Source organism: Schistocerca serialis, chromosome 6 (assembly GCF_023864345.2).
Source record: "Schistocerca serialis cubense isolate TAMUIC-IGC-003099 chromosome 6, iqSchSeri2.2, whole genome shotgun sequence".
Taxonomy (NCBI): domain Eukaryota; kingdom Metazoa; phylum Arthropoda; class Insecta; order Orthoptera; family Acrididae; genus Schistocerca; species Schistocerca serialis.
Genome location: NC_064643.1, coordinates 101,730,108 through 101,742,508, shown reverse-complemented (window position 1 = coordinate 101,742,508; position 12,401 = coordinate 101,730,108). Strand labels below are relative to the sequence as shown.

General features: G+C 38.1%; 1 protein-coding gene across 2 annotated transcripts in view; it reads right to left on the bottom strand.

Moving 5' to 3' along the window:
• Positions 1-1,349: 1,349 nt before the first annotated feature.
• The window catches only part of LOC126484345 (general transcription factor IIF subunit 1), a 32,682-nt gene continuing 21,630 nt past the window's right edge, over positions 1,350-12,401 (bottom strand). For both annotated transcript variants that reach the window (XM_050107802.1, XM_050107801.1), the window contains one exon: positions 1,350-3,166. In XM_050107802.1, the coding sequence (XP_049963759.1) occupies positions 1,571-3,124 (1,554 nt within the window). In that variant the 5' untranslated portion in view covers positions 3,125-3,166 and the 3' untranslated portion in view covers positions 1,350-1,570. The remainder of the gene's footprint in view (positions 3,167-12,401) is intronic.

Here is a 12,401-nt window from a genome sequence, read left to right as displayed (position 1 = left end):
ATTGAGCAAGCAGTAAGACAAACAAAAGAAAGATTTGGAGTAGGAATTAAAATCCATGGAGAAGAAACAAAAACTTTGAGTTTGCTAATGACATTGTACTTCTGTCAGAAACAGCAAAGGACATGGAAGAGAAGTTGAATGGAATGGAGAAGTCTTGAAAGGATGATATAAGATGAAAATCAACAAAAGCAAAATGAGGGTAATGGAAGGTAGTCGAAATTAAATCAGGTGATGCCAAGGGAATTAGATTAGGAAATGAGACACTTAAAGTAGTAAATCAGTTTTGCTATTTCGGGAGCAAAATAACTGATGTTGGCAGAAGTAGAGAGGATACGGCTATGGCAAAGAAAGCATTTCTGAAGAAGAGAAACTTGTTATCATCGAGTATAGATTTAAGTGTCAGGAAGTCTTTTCTGAAAGTATTTGTATAGAGTGTAACCACGTATGGAAGTGAAACATGGACGATAAACAGTGTAGACAAGAACAGAATAAAAGCTTTAGAAATGTGGTGCTACAGACGAATGCTGAAGATTAGATGGGTAGATCATGTAACTAATGAGGGGGTACTGAATAAAATTGGGGAGAAAAGGAATTTGTAGTACATCTAGACTAGAAGAAGGGATCGGTTGGTGGGACACATTCTGAGTCATCAAGAAATCACCAATTTAGTATTGGAAGGAAGTATGGAGGGTAAAAATCGTTGAGGGAAATCAAGAGATGATTACACTAAGCAGATTCAGAATGATATAGGTTGCAGTAGTTGTTTGGAGATGAAGAGGCTTGCACAGGATAGAGTAGCATGGAGAGCTGCATCAGATGTACTTCTTTCATAGAACAGTCGACATGAAAAGATTATTTCTCAGTGGAAGGTTTTAGTTTAACATGTTCACCAATATCGAAACCAAATCTGATCCATTGCTTCTTTAAATTGATACTCAGCATGTATTATCTAAAATGCTGCAACTGAATAAACAAAGAATCGTAGAGCCAATTGCACATGATATAAACATATAACAAAGTGTCAGGAATAAGACAAAAGATGCAGAAGAAAATCACTAGAATAACTGAAAAGATAAACACAAGACTTTTGAAAAATGATACATGGCACTAAAAACTAACAGGATGAGAACAATATATTATACTCTGTGACCTCTTCTCATTTCTCTGTTTACTGGAACCATACACTACTTGAATGTGATTCTCTATAAGTAACAGCTAATCCAAAACATCACGTCAAGTACAAATAAAATAATGATTATGCTTTTGTTAATTTGTCACAGCATATTTTCACATTCATGTAGTAGCAACAGGGCTCACACATATATAAGAACAAAGCTCAAAAACTGAAAAAAATAATAATAATTTTTAATTTATCTTGTTTCTTATATCTGTCTTACAATGAAGTTATATTTTCTAAAAAATACCACCTCTCACTCATAAATCTGTTTTTATTTATTTCCTAGAGTTTGCCAACTTTCTCACATGTTTTCATACATACTCCTCTGCACTGCTGTATTCCTTTTCATGGTGAACAATTCACCTTATTTTCCAGCAATACCACTGTTAATCACTAAGCCTTTATTGAAAGATACATTTTTCCTTTTATTGTTTGTTTTACAGGATTAATACGTTTAAGAATTTGTGTCATGATATTGACCAACTGTTCTGATGTTAAACCAGTCTTTTTGGACTTAAATTTCTGTAACAGCTCTGTTGTCGTCATTGGTTTCCTCATCAAATATCGCCTTACTGCATCTTCTGTAATACCAGAATCATTACTGCCCAAAGACAATGTAGGAACTGAGGCAGATGCAAAATTGTCCAACCGAGCCTTCTTATTCATCATTTGCTCAATAGCTATTGTTGACTTCCGTTTATTGCTCTCTGGTCCTGTCGTATCTTTAGTGGGTGTTACGGACCGTGAACTGGCAGCACTACTTGGCTCCTTTTGAGATTTGTTAGTGCTATGCTTTTTCTTGTTGTCAGTCTCAGAGTCAGAACTATCGGAACTCATGTCAGATGATGAATCATTAACAATTCCATCATCCTTCTTTTTCTTTTCATGTTTCTTCTTTTTACTTTTCTTTTCCTTGTCTTCTTTAGTACCTCCTGCACCTTCAGCCTTCTGTTTATCTTCTCCTTCACTGTCTTTGCCTTCTTCTTTTTCTTTATCTTCTTCATCTTCATCTTCTTCTCCAGATGAAAGGAGTTTTCTAAGTGCATCTTCTTCAGCCACACCTTTCAGTTCTTTACTTGCTTTTGCTTCATGATCAGAAACACTGTCTGATGAATCTGATATATAATCAACTTCCCTGCCTTCTTCATCACCATCATCACTTTCCTCAAATGCTTCATCTAGAGGATCTTTCTTTTTCTTTTTCTTTGGATCTTCTTTTTTTTTCTTTTTCTCTTTTTCTTCCTCATCTGATTCTTTTTCTTCGCCACTTTCAGACCCTTTCTCATCATCAGAATCTATCCAGTCATCCATTTCTGATATTTTAAGTTCACCTTTCTTTCCCTTTGTTTTAGATTTTAATTTCCCTGCTTCTTCTCCTTCCTCAGTTTCTGCTTCTTCATCTCCTCTCAGACGCTTTCTTAACATCAACGAAAAGTAATTCACTTGTTTGTTACGCCTGCTAAATTCTAGTTCAGCTTCTTCTGCTGACAAGGCCTTGTACCGCTGTGTGGGTTGAAAATTATACCATTCTTGAATTGGGAATGCTTCAATTACACCATCCTGACCATGAGTAAACACATAATACGAAGCATTCTCTGCAACACCACCTTCACGGGTCCCTCTAAACTTTTTGCCAGTTTTACCACCAATCTTCAGAATCCACGGCTGATCTTCAGGACGGTATTTCTTAGTATTTATTCCATATTTTCTCCGCCGAGCTTCTTCTCTCGCATCTCGTCCAAATTCACTGCCAGCACCAAATTTTGGTTGTTCTTCGTCTAGCCCTCTATATTCTTTCATGTTGTTCTCTCTCTCCATTTTGACCTGCGACCATTTTGTGAAATCTACATTCACTGACGAGTTAAATCTCATCACTTTGAAATTCTTTTTAACATTCTTAGGAACACGTATGGAATATTCTTGAATGGTTGCCCCAGGTGAAGACATCTTTGTTACTTATGCTGTCTTGTTCCTTCTTCTATTTTCAATCTGAAACAGAAAGTAAACAAAATTCAGTCCCTACATGCATTTCACAAAAAAGAAAAACTTAGTTCATAAACTGCCTACTGGCTTCTGTCTCGGGTTCTTCGGCCGACGTTCAGCTAATGATTTTTCTGACGTTTCGCCAGCATGAGTGGCTGGCATTGTCAAAGCTTCACCCTCCATTGCCGGTGGTGAACTGGAGCCGAGCTCGCGGCCGCAGACTATATGTACCTGGTGCGCCAACGTCCGAGGGCTTCTCCGCGGTCATTTCCGGTGCGGTTCTCCTCTTGCTACCTGTGACCGTCGTTCGCTGCAGTACGGGAAGCCAGGATCCGTTTACCTTAAGGCTTTCCTCTTTCTTGAACAAGAAAGAGGAAAGCCTTAAGGTAAATGGATCCTGGCTTCCCGTACAGCAGCGAACAACGGTCGCTGGTAGCAAGAGGAGAACCGCACCAGAAATGACCGCGGAGAAGCCGTCAGACGTTGGCGCGCCAGGTACATATAGTCTGCGGCCGCGAGCTCGGCTCCAGTTCACCACCGGCAATGGAGGGTGAAGCTTTGACAATGCCAACCACTCATGCTGGCGAAACGTCAGAAAAATCATTAGATGAACGTCGGCCGAAGAACCCGAGACAGAAGCCAGTAGGCAGTTTGTCAACAAGTGGCCACGAAAGCCTCAACAATTTTGTATTAATTCATAAAGTATTGATTCAAGGGTGAATCAAATGAAAACCTTAAATATTTTTTAAATATTATTTATTGTGCAGAAGTGGTACAAAGCTGTATCACTTTAAGGAGGTTAAACATGCAGCACTACTGACACAAATAAGTACAAAGAATACACTACCTAGCTTTCGAAACTAATGGTTACTTTCTCAGTGAGGAGAGAGGGATATGTTGGGAAAAGTTGAAAAGGAAGAGCAGATCACTCAGACATGTTCTTTGCCTACCCTCACCCTGAATGCATGTCGGTTTCAGTGACTGCCCACCCTTTCCAGTGTTCCCCAACATATCACTCTCTCCTCCCCAACAAGGGGAGGACAGGTAGTGTATCCCTTTAACTTTTATGTGTCTGTCAGAAGTACTATACATTTCACCTCCTACAGGTAACTGTTGGGCAGCAATTCTGTCTCATATTTGTTTTTGTGACTGAATTTTTCTTTGATATGATAATATTTACAACAGCCACTCTAAAGGGAGTGTTGCAATGTTAATATTTCTAGAATTAGATAACAAAGATTTATGGATTGGTACTTTTGAAGCACTTAAACACACTTGTTTTGTGTGAATGACAAATAAGAGTCTGTATATCTTACCAATATTAGTTTTATATCTAAAAAGAAAGATGATGAAACTTACCAAACAAAAGCGCTGGCAGGTCGATAGACACACAAACAAACACAAACATACACACAAAATTCTAGCTTTCGCAACCAATGGTTGCCTCGTCAGGAAAGAGGGAAGGAGAAGGAAAGACAAAAGGATATGGGTTTTAAGGGAGAGGGTAAGGGGTCATTCCAATCCCGGGAGCGGAAAGACTTACCTTAGGGGGAAAAAAGGACAGGTATACACTCGCACACACACACATATCCATCCACCTTTTACGTATTATTACGTATTATTGAGTGTATATCGACGGGATAAAATTGTATACTGGATTACGGTAAAAAAGGAGAAGGTGAATAGAAAGTGAAACTGCTGGCAAAAACAGAAGGAGGAAATAAGACGACAGAAAAGACTTCGAAATGTAACAGTGACAATAACAATAACGATAACAATAACAAACGTGATTGTTGGCTTCAAATTAATGATATGAATATAATAGAGGGAAACATTCCACGTGGGAAAAATATATCTAAAAAGAAAGATGATGAAACTTACCAAACAAAAGCGCTGGCAGGTCGATAGACACACAAACAAACACAAACATACACACAAAATTCTAGCTTTCGCAACCAATGGTTGCCTCGTCAGGAAAGAGGGAAGGAGAAGGAAAGACAAAAGGATATGGGTTTTAAGGGAGAGGGTAAGGGGTCATTCCAATCCCGGGAGCGGAAAGACTTACCTTAGGGGGAAAAAAGGACAGGTATACACTCGCACACACACACATATCCATCCACATGGATATGTGTGTGTGTGTGCGAGTGTATACCTGTCCTTTTTTCCCCCTAAGGTAAGTCTTTCCGCTCCCGGGATTGGAATGACCCCTTACCCTCTCCCTTAAAACCCATATCCTTTTGTCTTTCCTTCTCCTTCCCTCTTTCCTGACGAGGCAACCATTGGTTGCGAAAGCTAGAATTTTGTGTGTATGTTTGTGTTTGTTTGTGTGTCTATCGACCTGCCAGCGCTTTTGTTTGGTAAGTTTCATCATCTTTCTTTTTAGATATATTTTTCCCACGTGGAATGTTTCCCTCTATTATATTCAATATTAGTTTTAGTTACATACTTCAAAATTCACCTTATGTGTTATCATTCTCAAGTTATTTGACTCTAAAGACACTGTTAACCTAAACAAAACTAATAAAAAATAAAGTTTGAGCTCAAAATAAATGGGAGGATTTATCCATCAAAATTTTGTGAGAGTTCTGTTCATTTACACAACGTGAACTGATGCATTTATTTCCACAGGTTGTTGTTTTTTCAATATCATGGAATTTAGCATTAACAAAACATTTAAGTGACCAAATGAAACACCATCCATTATGCAGAGATAAGTTTATGCAGAGATAAGTTTTTAATTTGTGTTATCCACACTGAAAGATGTGCATTCACATAGTCTAATTGATTTGTCTATGTCATTAAATATTAATTTTGGGCTGAATGGTGAAATGGTTTTAAGATTTCACAACAAATGCCACTGGGTACACTTGCTACTAGTCAATATTAATTACACATTCTGCATTTCTTCAAACTGACACTGAATTCATACATCTGTCTCTGTGATGGTGCAGTGTGTGCATTATGTTCACAGAGACCATTTTTTCCTAGGGGGGAGAGGTGGGGTTATGGGAGAGATATCCCCTCACCACTTGGTTTCCCATGCTGCATTGTGTTGGTTATCTGCATATAGGACACCTTCATCACGACAGATACAGAGATTAATGACCACAAGGTGGTTTTAGCTAGATTGTACACAGTAACATGTAAACCCACCAAAAATAAATGCAAAATACATCTATATAAAGAAGCAGATAGAATTCACTTGACACATTACTACGAGACAGTCTCCACCCCTTACAATCTGACTATGTAAGTGCAGACCAGATGTGGCTTAAATTCAAAGAAATAGTATCAATGGCAGCTGAGCGACATATACCACATACATCAATAAGACATGGTATTGATCACCCATGGTACACTAAACAGATCAGAACACTATTGCATAAGCAACAAAAAAGCATGCCAAATTTACAAGAATGCAAAATCCCCAGGATTGACGAAGTTTTACAGAAGCTCAAAATTTAGTATGAACGTCACTGTGAAATACTTTTAATAGTTCCCACAATGAAATTCTGTCTCAAAATATAGGCAGAAAACTTTAAGAGATTCTGGTCATATGTAAAGTGCGCCAGTGGCACAACACAATCAATACCTTCACTGTGCGGTAAAGATGGTGATGTTATCGATGACAGTACCACTAAAGTAGAGTCACTAAAAACCTGGTTTTCTGAAATTCCTTCACAAAAGAAGATGATGCAGATATTCCAGAACATGAATCATGCACAACTGCCAACATGAGTAACTTGGACGTAGATATTCTCAGTGTTGTGAAACAGCTTAAAACACTTAAGAAAGGCAAGGCTTCTGGTCCTGATTGTATACCAGTTAGGTTCCTTTCAGACTATGCTGATACAATCGCTCCATATTTAACAATCATATAATATGGCTCACTCATAGAAAGATTGGTACCCAAAGACTGGAAAGTTTACAAGTCACATCGATACCCAAGAAACGAAATAGGAGTGACCTGCTGAACTACAGACCCATACCAGTAACATTCGTATGCAGTAGGGTTTTGGAACATATACTGTATTCGAACATTATGAAGTACTTCGAAGAAAACAATTTACTGACACACGGTCAGCACAGATTCAGACAATATCGTTCTTGTCAAACACAACTAACATATGAGTGCTATTGACAGGTGATGTCCAATTGATTCCATATTTTTGGATTTCCAGAAGACTTGTAACAATGTTCCTCACAAGTGACTTCTAATTAAATTACATGGCTATAGAGTATCATCTCAGTTGTATGACTGGATACGTGACTTCCTGTCAAAAAGGTCACAGTTCATAATAACTGATGGAAAGTCATCGAGTAAAACAGAAGTAATATCAGGTGTTCCCCAAGGAAGTTTACAGGCCCTACATTGCTCCTGATCAACATAAATGATTTACGGGACAATGTGAGCTGCCATATTAGATTGTTTGCATATAGGCTGTCACTTCTTGTCATGTAAAATCATCAGATGACAAAAATAAATTGCAAAATAATTTAGACAAGATATCTTTATGGTGCAAAAAGTAGGAATTGACTCTAAATCATGAAAAGTGTGAAGTCATCAACATGAGCACTAAAAATAATTCACTAAATTTCAGTTACATGATAAAGCACACAAATCTAAAGCCTGTAAACTCAACTAAATACTTAGGAATTACAATTATGAATAACAAACTGGAACAATCACATAGATAATGCTGAGGAAAGCAAACCAAAGTGTTATTGGCAGAACACTTAGAAAATTTAACAGGTCTACTAAAGACTACCTTACACCACACTTGTGCATAACTTTCTAGAGTATTGCTGTGCAGTGTGGGATCTGCATCACGTAGGATTGACAGAGGACATCGGAAAAGTTGAAAGAAGAGCAGCGTGTTTTGTATTATCGCAAAATAAGGGAGAGAGTGCCACAGATATGATACAAAAATTGGGGTGGCAGTCATTACAACAGACGCTTTTTTTCATTTCTCATGAAATTTCACTCACTCACCAACTTTCTCCACATAGTGTGAAAATATTTTGTAGGCATCCACCTACATCAGAAGAAATGTTCACGATAATAAAATATGAGAAATCAGAGCTCACACAGAAAGATTTAAGTGTTCATTTTCCCCACACACCATTCAAGAGTGGAACAGTAGAGAAGCAGCTTAAAGGTGGTTCGATAAACCCTCTGCCAGGCACATAATTGTAAATTGCAGAGTAATCATATAGATGTACATGTTCATAGTGATAAATGCAGTCTGTTAGGATCACCAGTTTTTACATTCTTGTAAAGATGTTCAGGTTATTATTTTGCAACCATGACTTATTACACTGATACTTCGGTAATATTCACACCTGTCAGCATCTGCTTTCTTTGGAATTGGAATTAATACATTATTCTTGAAGTCTGAGGGTATTCAGGCTGTTTCATACATCTTGCACACCAGATGGAAGAATTTTGTCATGGTTGCCTGTACCAAGACTATCAGTAGTTCTGACAGTATGTCATTTACTCTGGGGGCCTTGTTTCAACTTAGGTCCTTCAGCACTCTGTCATATTCTTCTCACAGTATCACATCTCCCATCTCATCTTCATCTATGTCCTTCTACATTTCTGTACTATTTCCTTCAAGTTCATCTCCCTTGTACAGATCCTCTATATACTCCTTCCATCTTCCAGCTTTCCCTTCTCTGCTTCGGATTGGTTTTCTGTCTTAGCTTTTGATATTTGTACAGCTGTTTCCTTTTCTTCAAAGTCCTCTTTAATTTTCCTGTGGGTGGTATCTATATTTCCCCTAATGCAAATCCTTACATTTGTCCTAAAGCCATTCCTGGTTAGCCATTGTACACTTGTCATCAGTCTCATTTCTTACATGTATGAATTCGCTTTCACCTGCTTCATTTGCTGCATTTTTATATTTCCTCCCTTCATCAGTTAAATACAATATCTCGTATTTTACGCCAGGATTTCTACTAGGCCTTGTATTTTTAGCTATTTGATTCTCTGCTGCCTCCACTATTTGATCTCTCAAAGCTATCCATTTGTCTTCTTCTTTGTTCCTTACCCCTGTCCTATTCAACCATTGCCTAATGCTTCCTCTGAACCTCTCAATAACCCCTTGTTCTTTCAACTTATCCAGGTCCCATCATCTTAATTTTCTACCTTTTTACAGTTTCTTCAGTTTTGGTCTACAGTTCTTGGAAATGACTTACAATTCAAAATCTTATTCTGAAATGTTTATTATCAATAACATTTTAGTGGTAGTTACCTCCAGTCGGCAGGTGGTGCCAGTGTTCAGAATCTGTAGTTTGTTTTCCCATAAGGATTCTCTTACATTCCACATTAGTGCAGCCCCAAGCCCAAGAAAGGTAATCAGAACGGAGAGGGAAATTTCTTGACACCTATACTGTGAGAGTAATCAACTGAAATCATACCAGCTGAGAACTCGCAGAGAGCTTTCAGTCCGAGGCAACAGGGAGGCAATGGGACCTTGAACGTTTCCTGGAAGCATCTCATCTAAGAAGCAGTTCCCAGTATCAAGCTAAGGAGGATTGTCGAGAATAATGTTGTGTTCTATTTGAAAGGAATAACATGTGGAGCACAAGCGGACACCGTCAAGATTTCTGCATTACCTTTGCATTTTCTACAGTATGCAAGCCCTGTACAGCACAGATTTCATCATATCAAAGTACTGCCAATAAGACATGCAGCATCTTTACAGCCTGCCTGCAGCTCACCCTTATGGATAACTTACATTGTCTTGCTGACATTGTTTCTCCTGGATTTTATGAGATTCAGTGATCAGGAAAAGAGAAGACCACAATGGAAACATCTGAAGACAATCGTCTTATTTGGTTATCACCAAACATGCTGGAGGGTTTCCTAAAATGCCGATTCATGCAGGACATCAATAGAATGTCAACTCATGAAATGGCAAATGGGTGGTGTGTTCACACTAGGTGGAATGTCAACACACCATCATGCCACACTGCCCAATAAAAATGGGACTATAAGTAACCACCAGTCCTACAAAAATGAGTACGATTCAAAATTAATGCAATAACAAATAGCACTATAATTTGTCAGTGGATATAGCTAAATTATGAATAGATATTCTTCATAAAGGTAATGTAGCAAATTCTATGTCAGCCCCGTTAAAGGAGAAGATACAAATAAACAAACGTATCAATAATTATATCAAAAATATTTAGAAGATACTACATATCACCCTTTTTGCTTTGTAATTTGCATTTTCTTATAGTTACCAAATACTGTAAGAAAATCTATTTTTCACTTTTGATGAAACTTTCAGTTTCACTGTTGAAGCAGTGATGATAAAGAAGTTTTTTTTTTTAGAATGTATTTATGTTCAGGTTAATAAACAAAGTTTTGGTACACCTCTTCTTTGTCCAGGTATTGTAAAAGCCATATGCTGTTACAATTTCAGATATTGGGTCTTCCTGATAAAACCCTCAGAGGAAAAATATCAAGTTCTCATGCAACCTTTGAAATGTGATACAAAAAAGGGCAAGCAATAAATGAAAGATTAATAAGGCACAAAACCTAGTACTACAATATGGGCAATTGTTATGAGAAAAGGTCAGTTTCAGATGTTAACTGACAATACCACTATCCCATCGACATCAAAACTTTCTTCCGCAGAATCCTTGATGTTGACATCCCTTGCCGTTCTCTGGTGGTCAGTTTATAAATGAAACGTATTTCTCTTTATTTAGTGCATCTGGATGATGACATGATGGCCCCACATCAGAAAAATGAGTTTTATCGACCTAACAAACGTTGACATCATTCTGAGAGAAAAAAACAAATATTGCAACTGACAAGGGACTAAGGACAATTGATATTTAAACAATGGAAAAACCAGAATGGAATAACAACAATATGAATTAGGATATAGGGTGTCCAGTGAAGGAGTCTGTGATTTTGAAATTAAACATCTCAAAAACTAAGATCAATAGGCAAGTGCAACAAATGGTATTCTTATTGTGAAAGCTGTAACAATTTTACACAGAAGTTTCAAAATAGTTTGAAAAGTTGCGAACAGCTGGTGCTGTATGCTGTGCAGCTCATACAGTATCAGCAAGCATAATTAAATTCGTCCTCTGCAAGCAGTCATTCCAATCACATCACAATCTCTTCCAAATGTCCACCATTCGCAGTATGGAGGCGGCACTAACAAACAATGAAATTTGCCACACAGACAGTGGTTACCCCCTCCCGCCAAAAAAAACAATAGTCACAGGGAGTCAGATAGGGCAAATATCAGGGCCAATCCATTACTGCATCAGTTACTTTGCAATAATCCAATGTAAAGAGTCTTTTCCCAAAGTATTTATCAAGAAAATGAAATACCTGTTTGGTATGACTGTGGTCTGATCCCACCTTGCATGAACAACTTGGTGCCTGGCCAATCCTCTAACACTAGCTGTGTGGCGATTAATTGTTCTGGAAGTGCAACATAATGTTCAATGATGTTCATTTCTTGCATGAAAAAGGGCCAACAATGCATCTGCTCCATCCTGCAGCCCAAACAGTAGCTTTATAGAAATACAGTGGTTTGACTTCATATAAATGGTGATTTTTGGAACCCCAAAATCCCAGTTTTGTTTTTTCACAACTCCATTCAGTTGGTACTGAGCTTTGTCCATGAACCAGATGCAGCCAATATCAAATCCTTCATAACCAATCATTGTGAGAATCTGGTTCACAAAGTCTGCCCTCTGTCACACAGCTTGTACAGGTATGACAGGTATGGTCTGGTGGCTTTGGGTTTTGAGTGAAAAATGTGTAAACTCTTTCTCACAAGGGAACCTCCCCATCGCATCCCCCTCAGATTTAGTTATAAGTTGGCACAGTGGATAGGCCTTGAAAAATTGGACACAGATCAGTCGAGAAAACAGGAAGAAGTTGTGAGGAACTATGAAAAAAATAAGCAAAATATACAAACTGAGTAGTCCATGCGAAGATAGGTAACATCAAGGACACTGGGAGTCAAGGAGCGTCGTGGTCCCATGGTTAGCGAGAGCAGCTACAGAACGAGAGGCCCTAGGGTCAAGTCTTCCCTCGAGTGAAAAGTTTAATTTTTTATTTTTAGTTTATGTGACAAACTCTTATGTTTTCATCACTTTTTTGGCAGTGATTATCACATCCACAAGAAAACCTAAATCGGGCAAGGTAGAAGAATCTTTTTACCCATTCGCTAAGTGTACAAATTAGGTGGGTCGACAACAT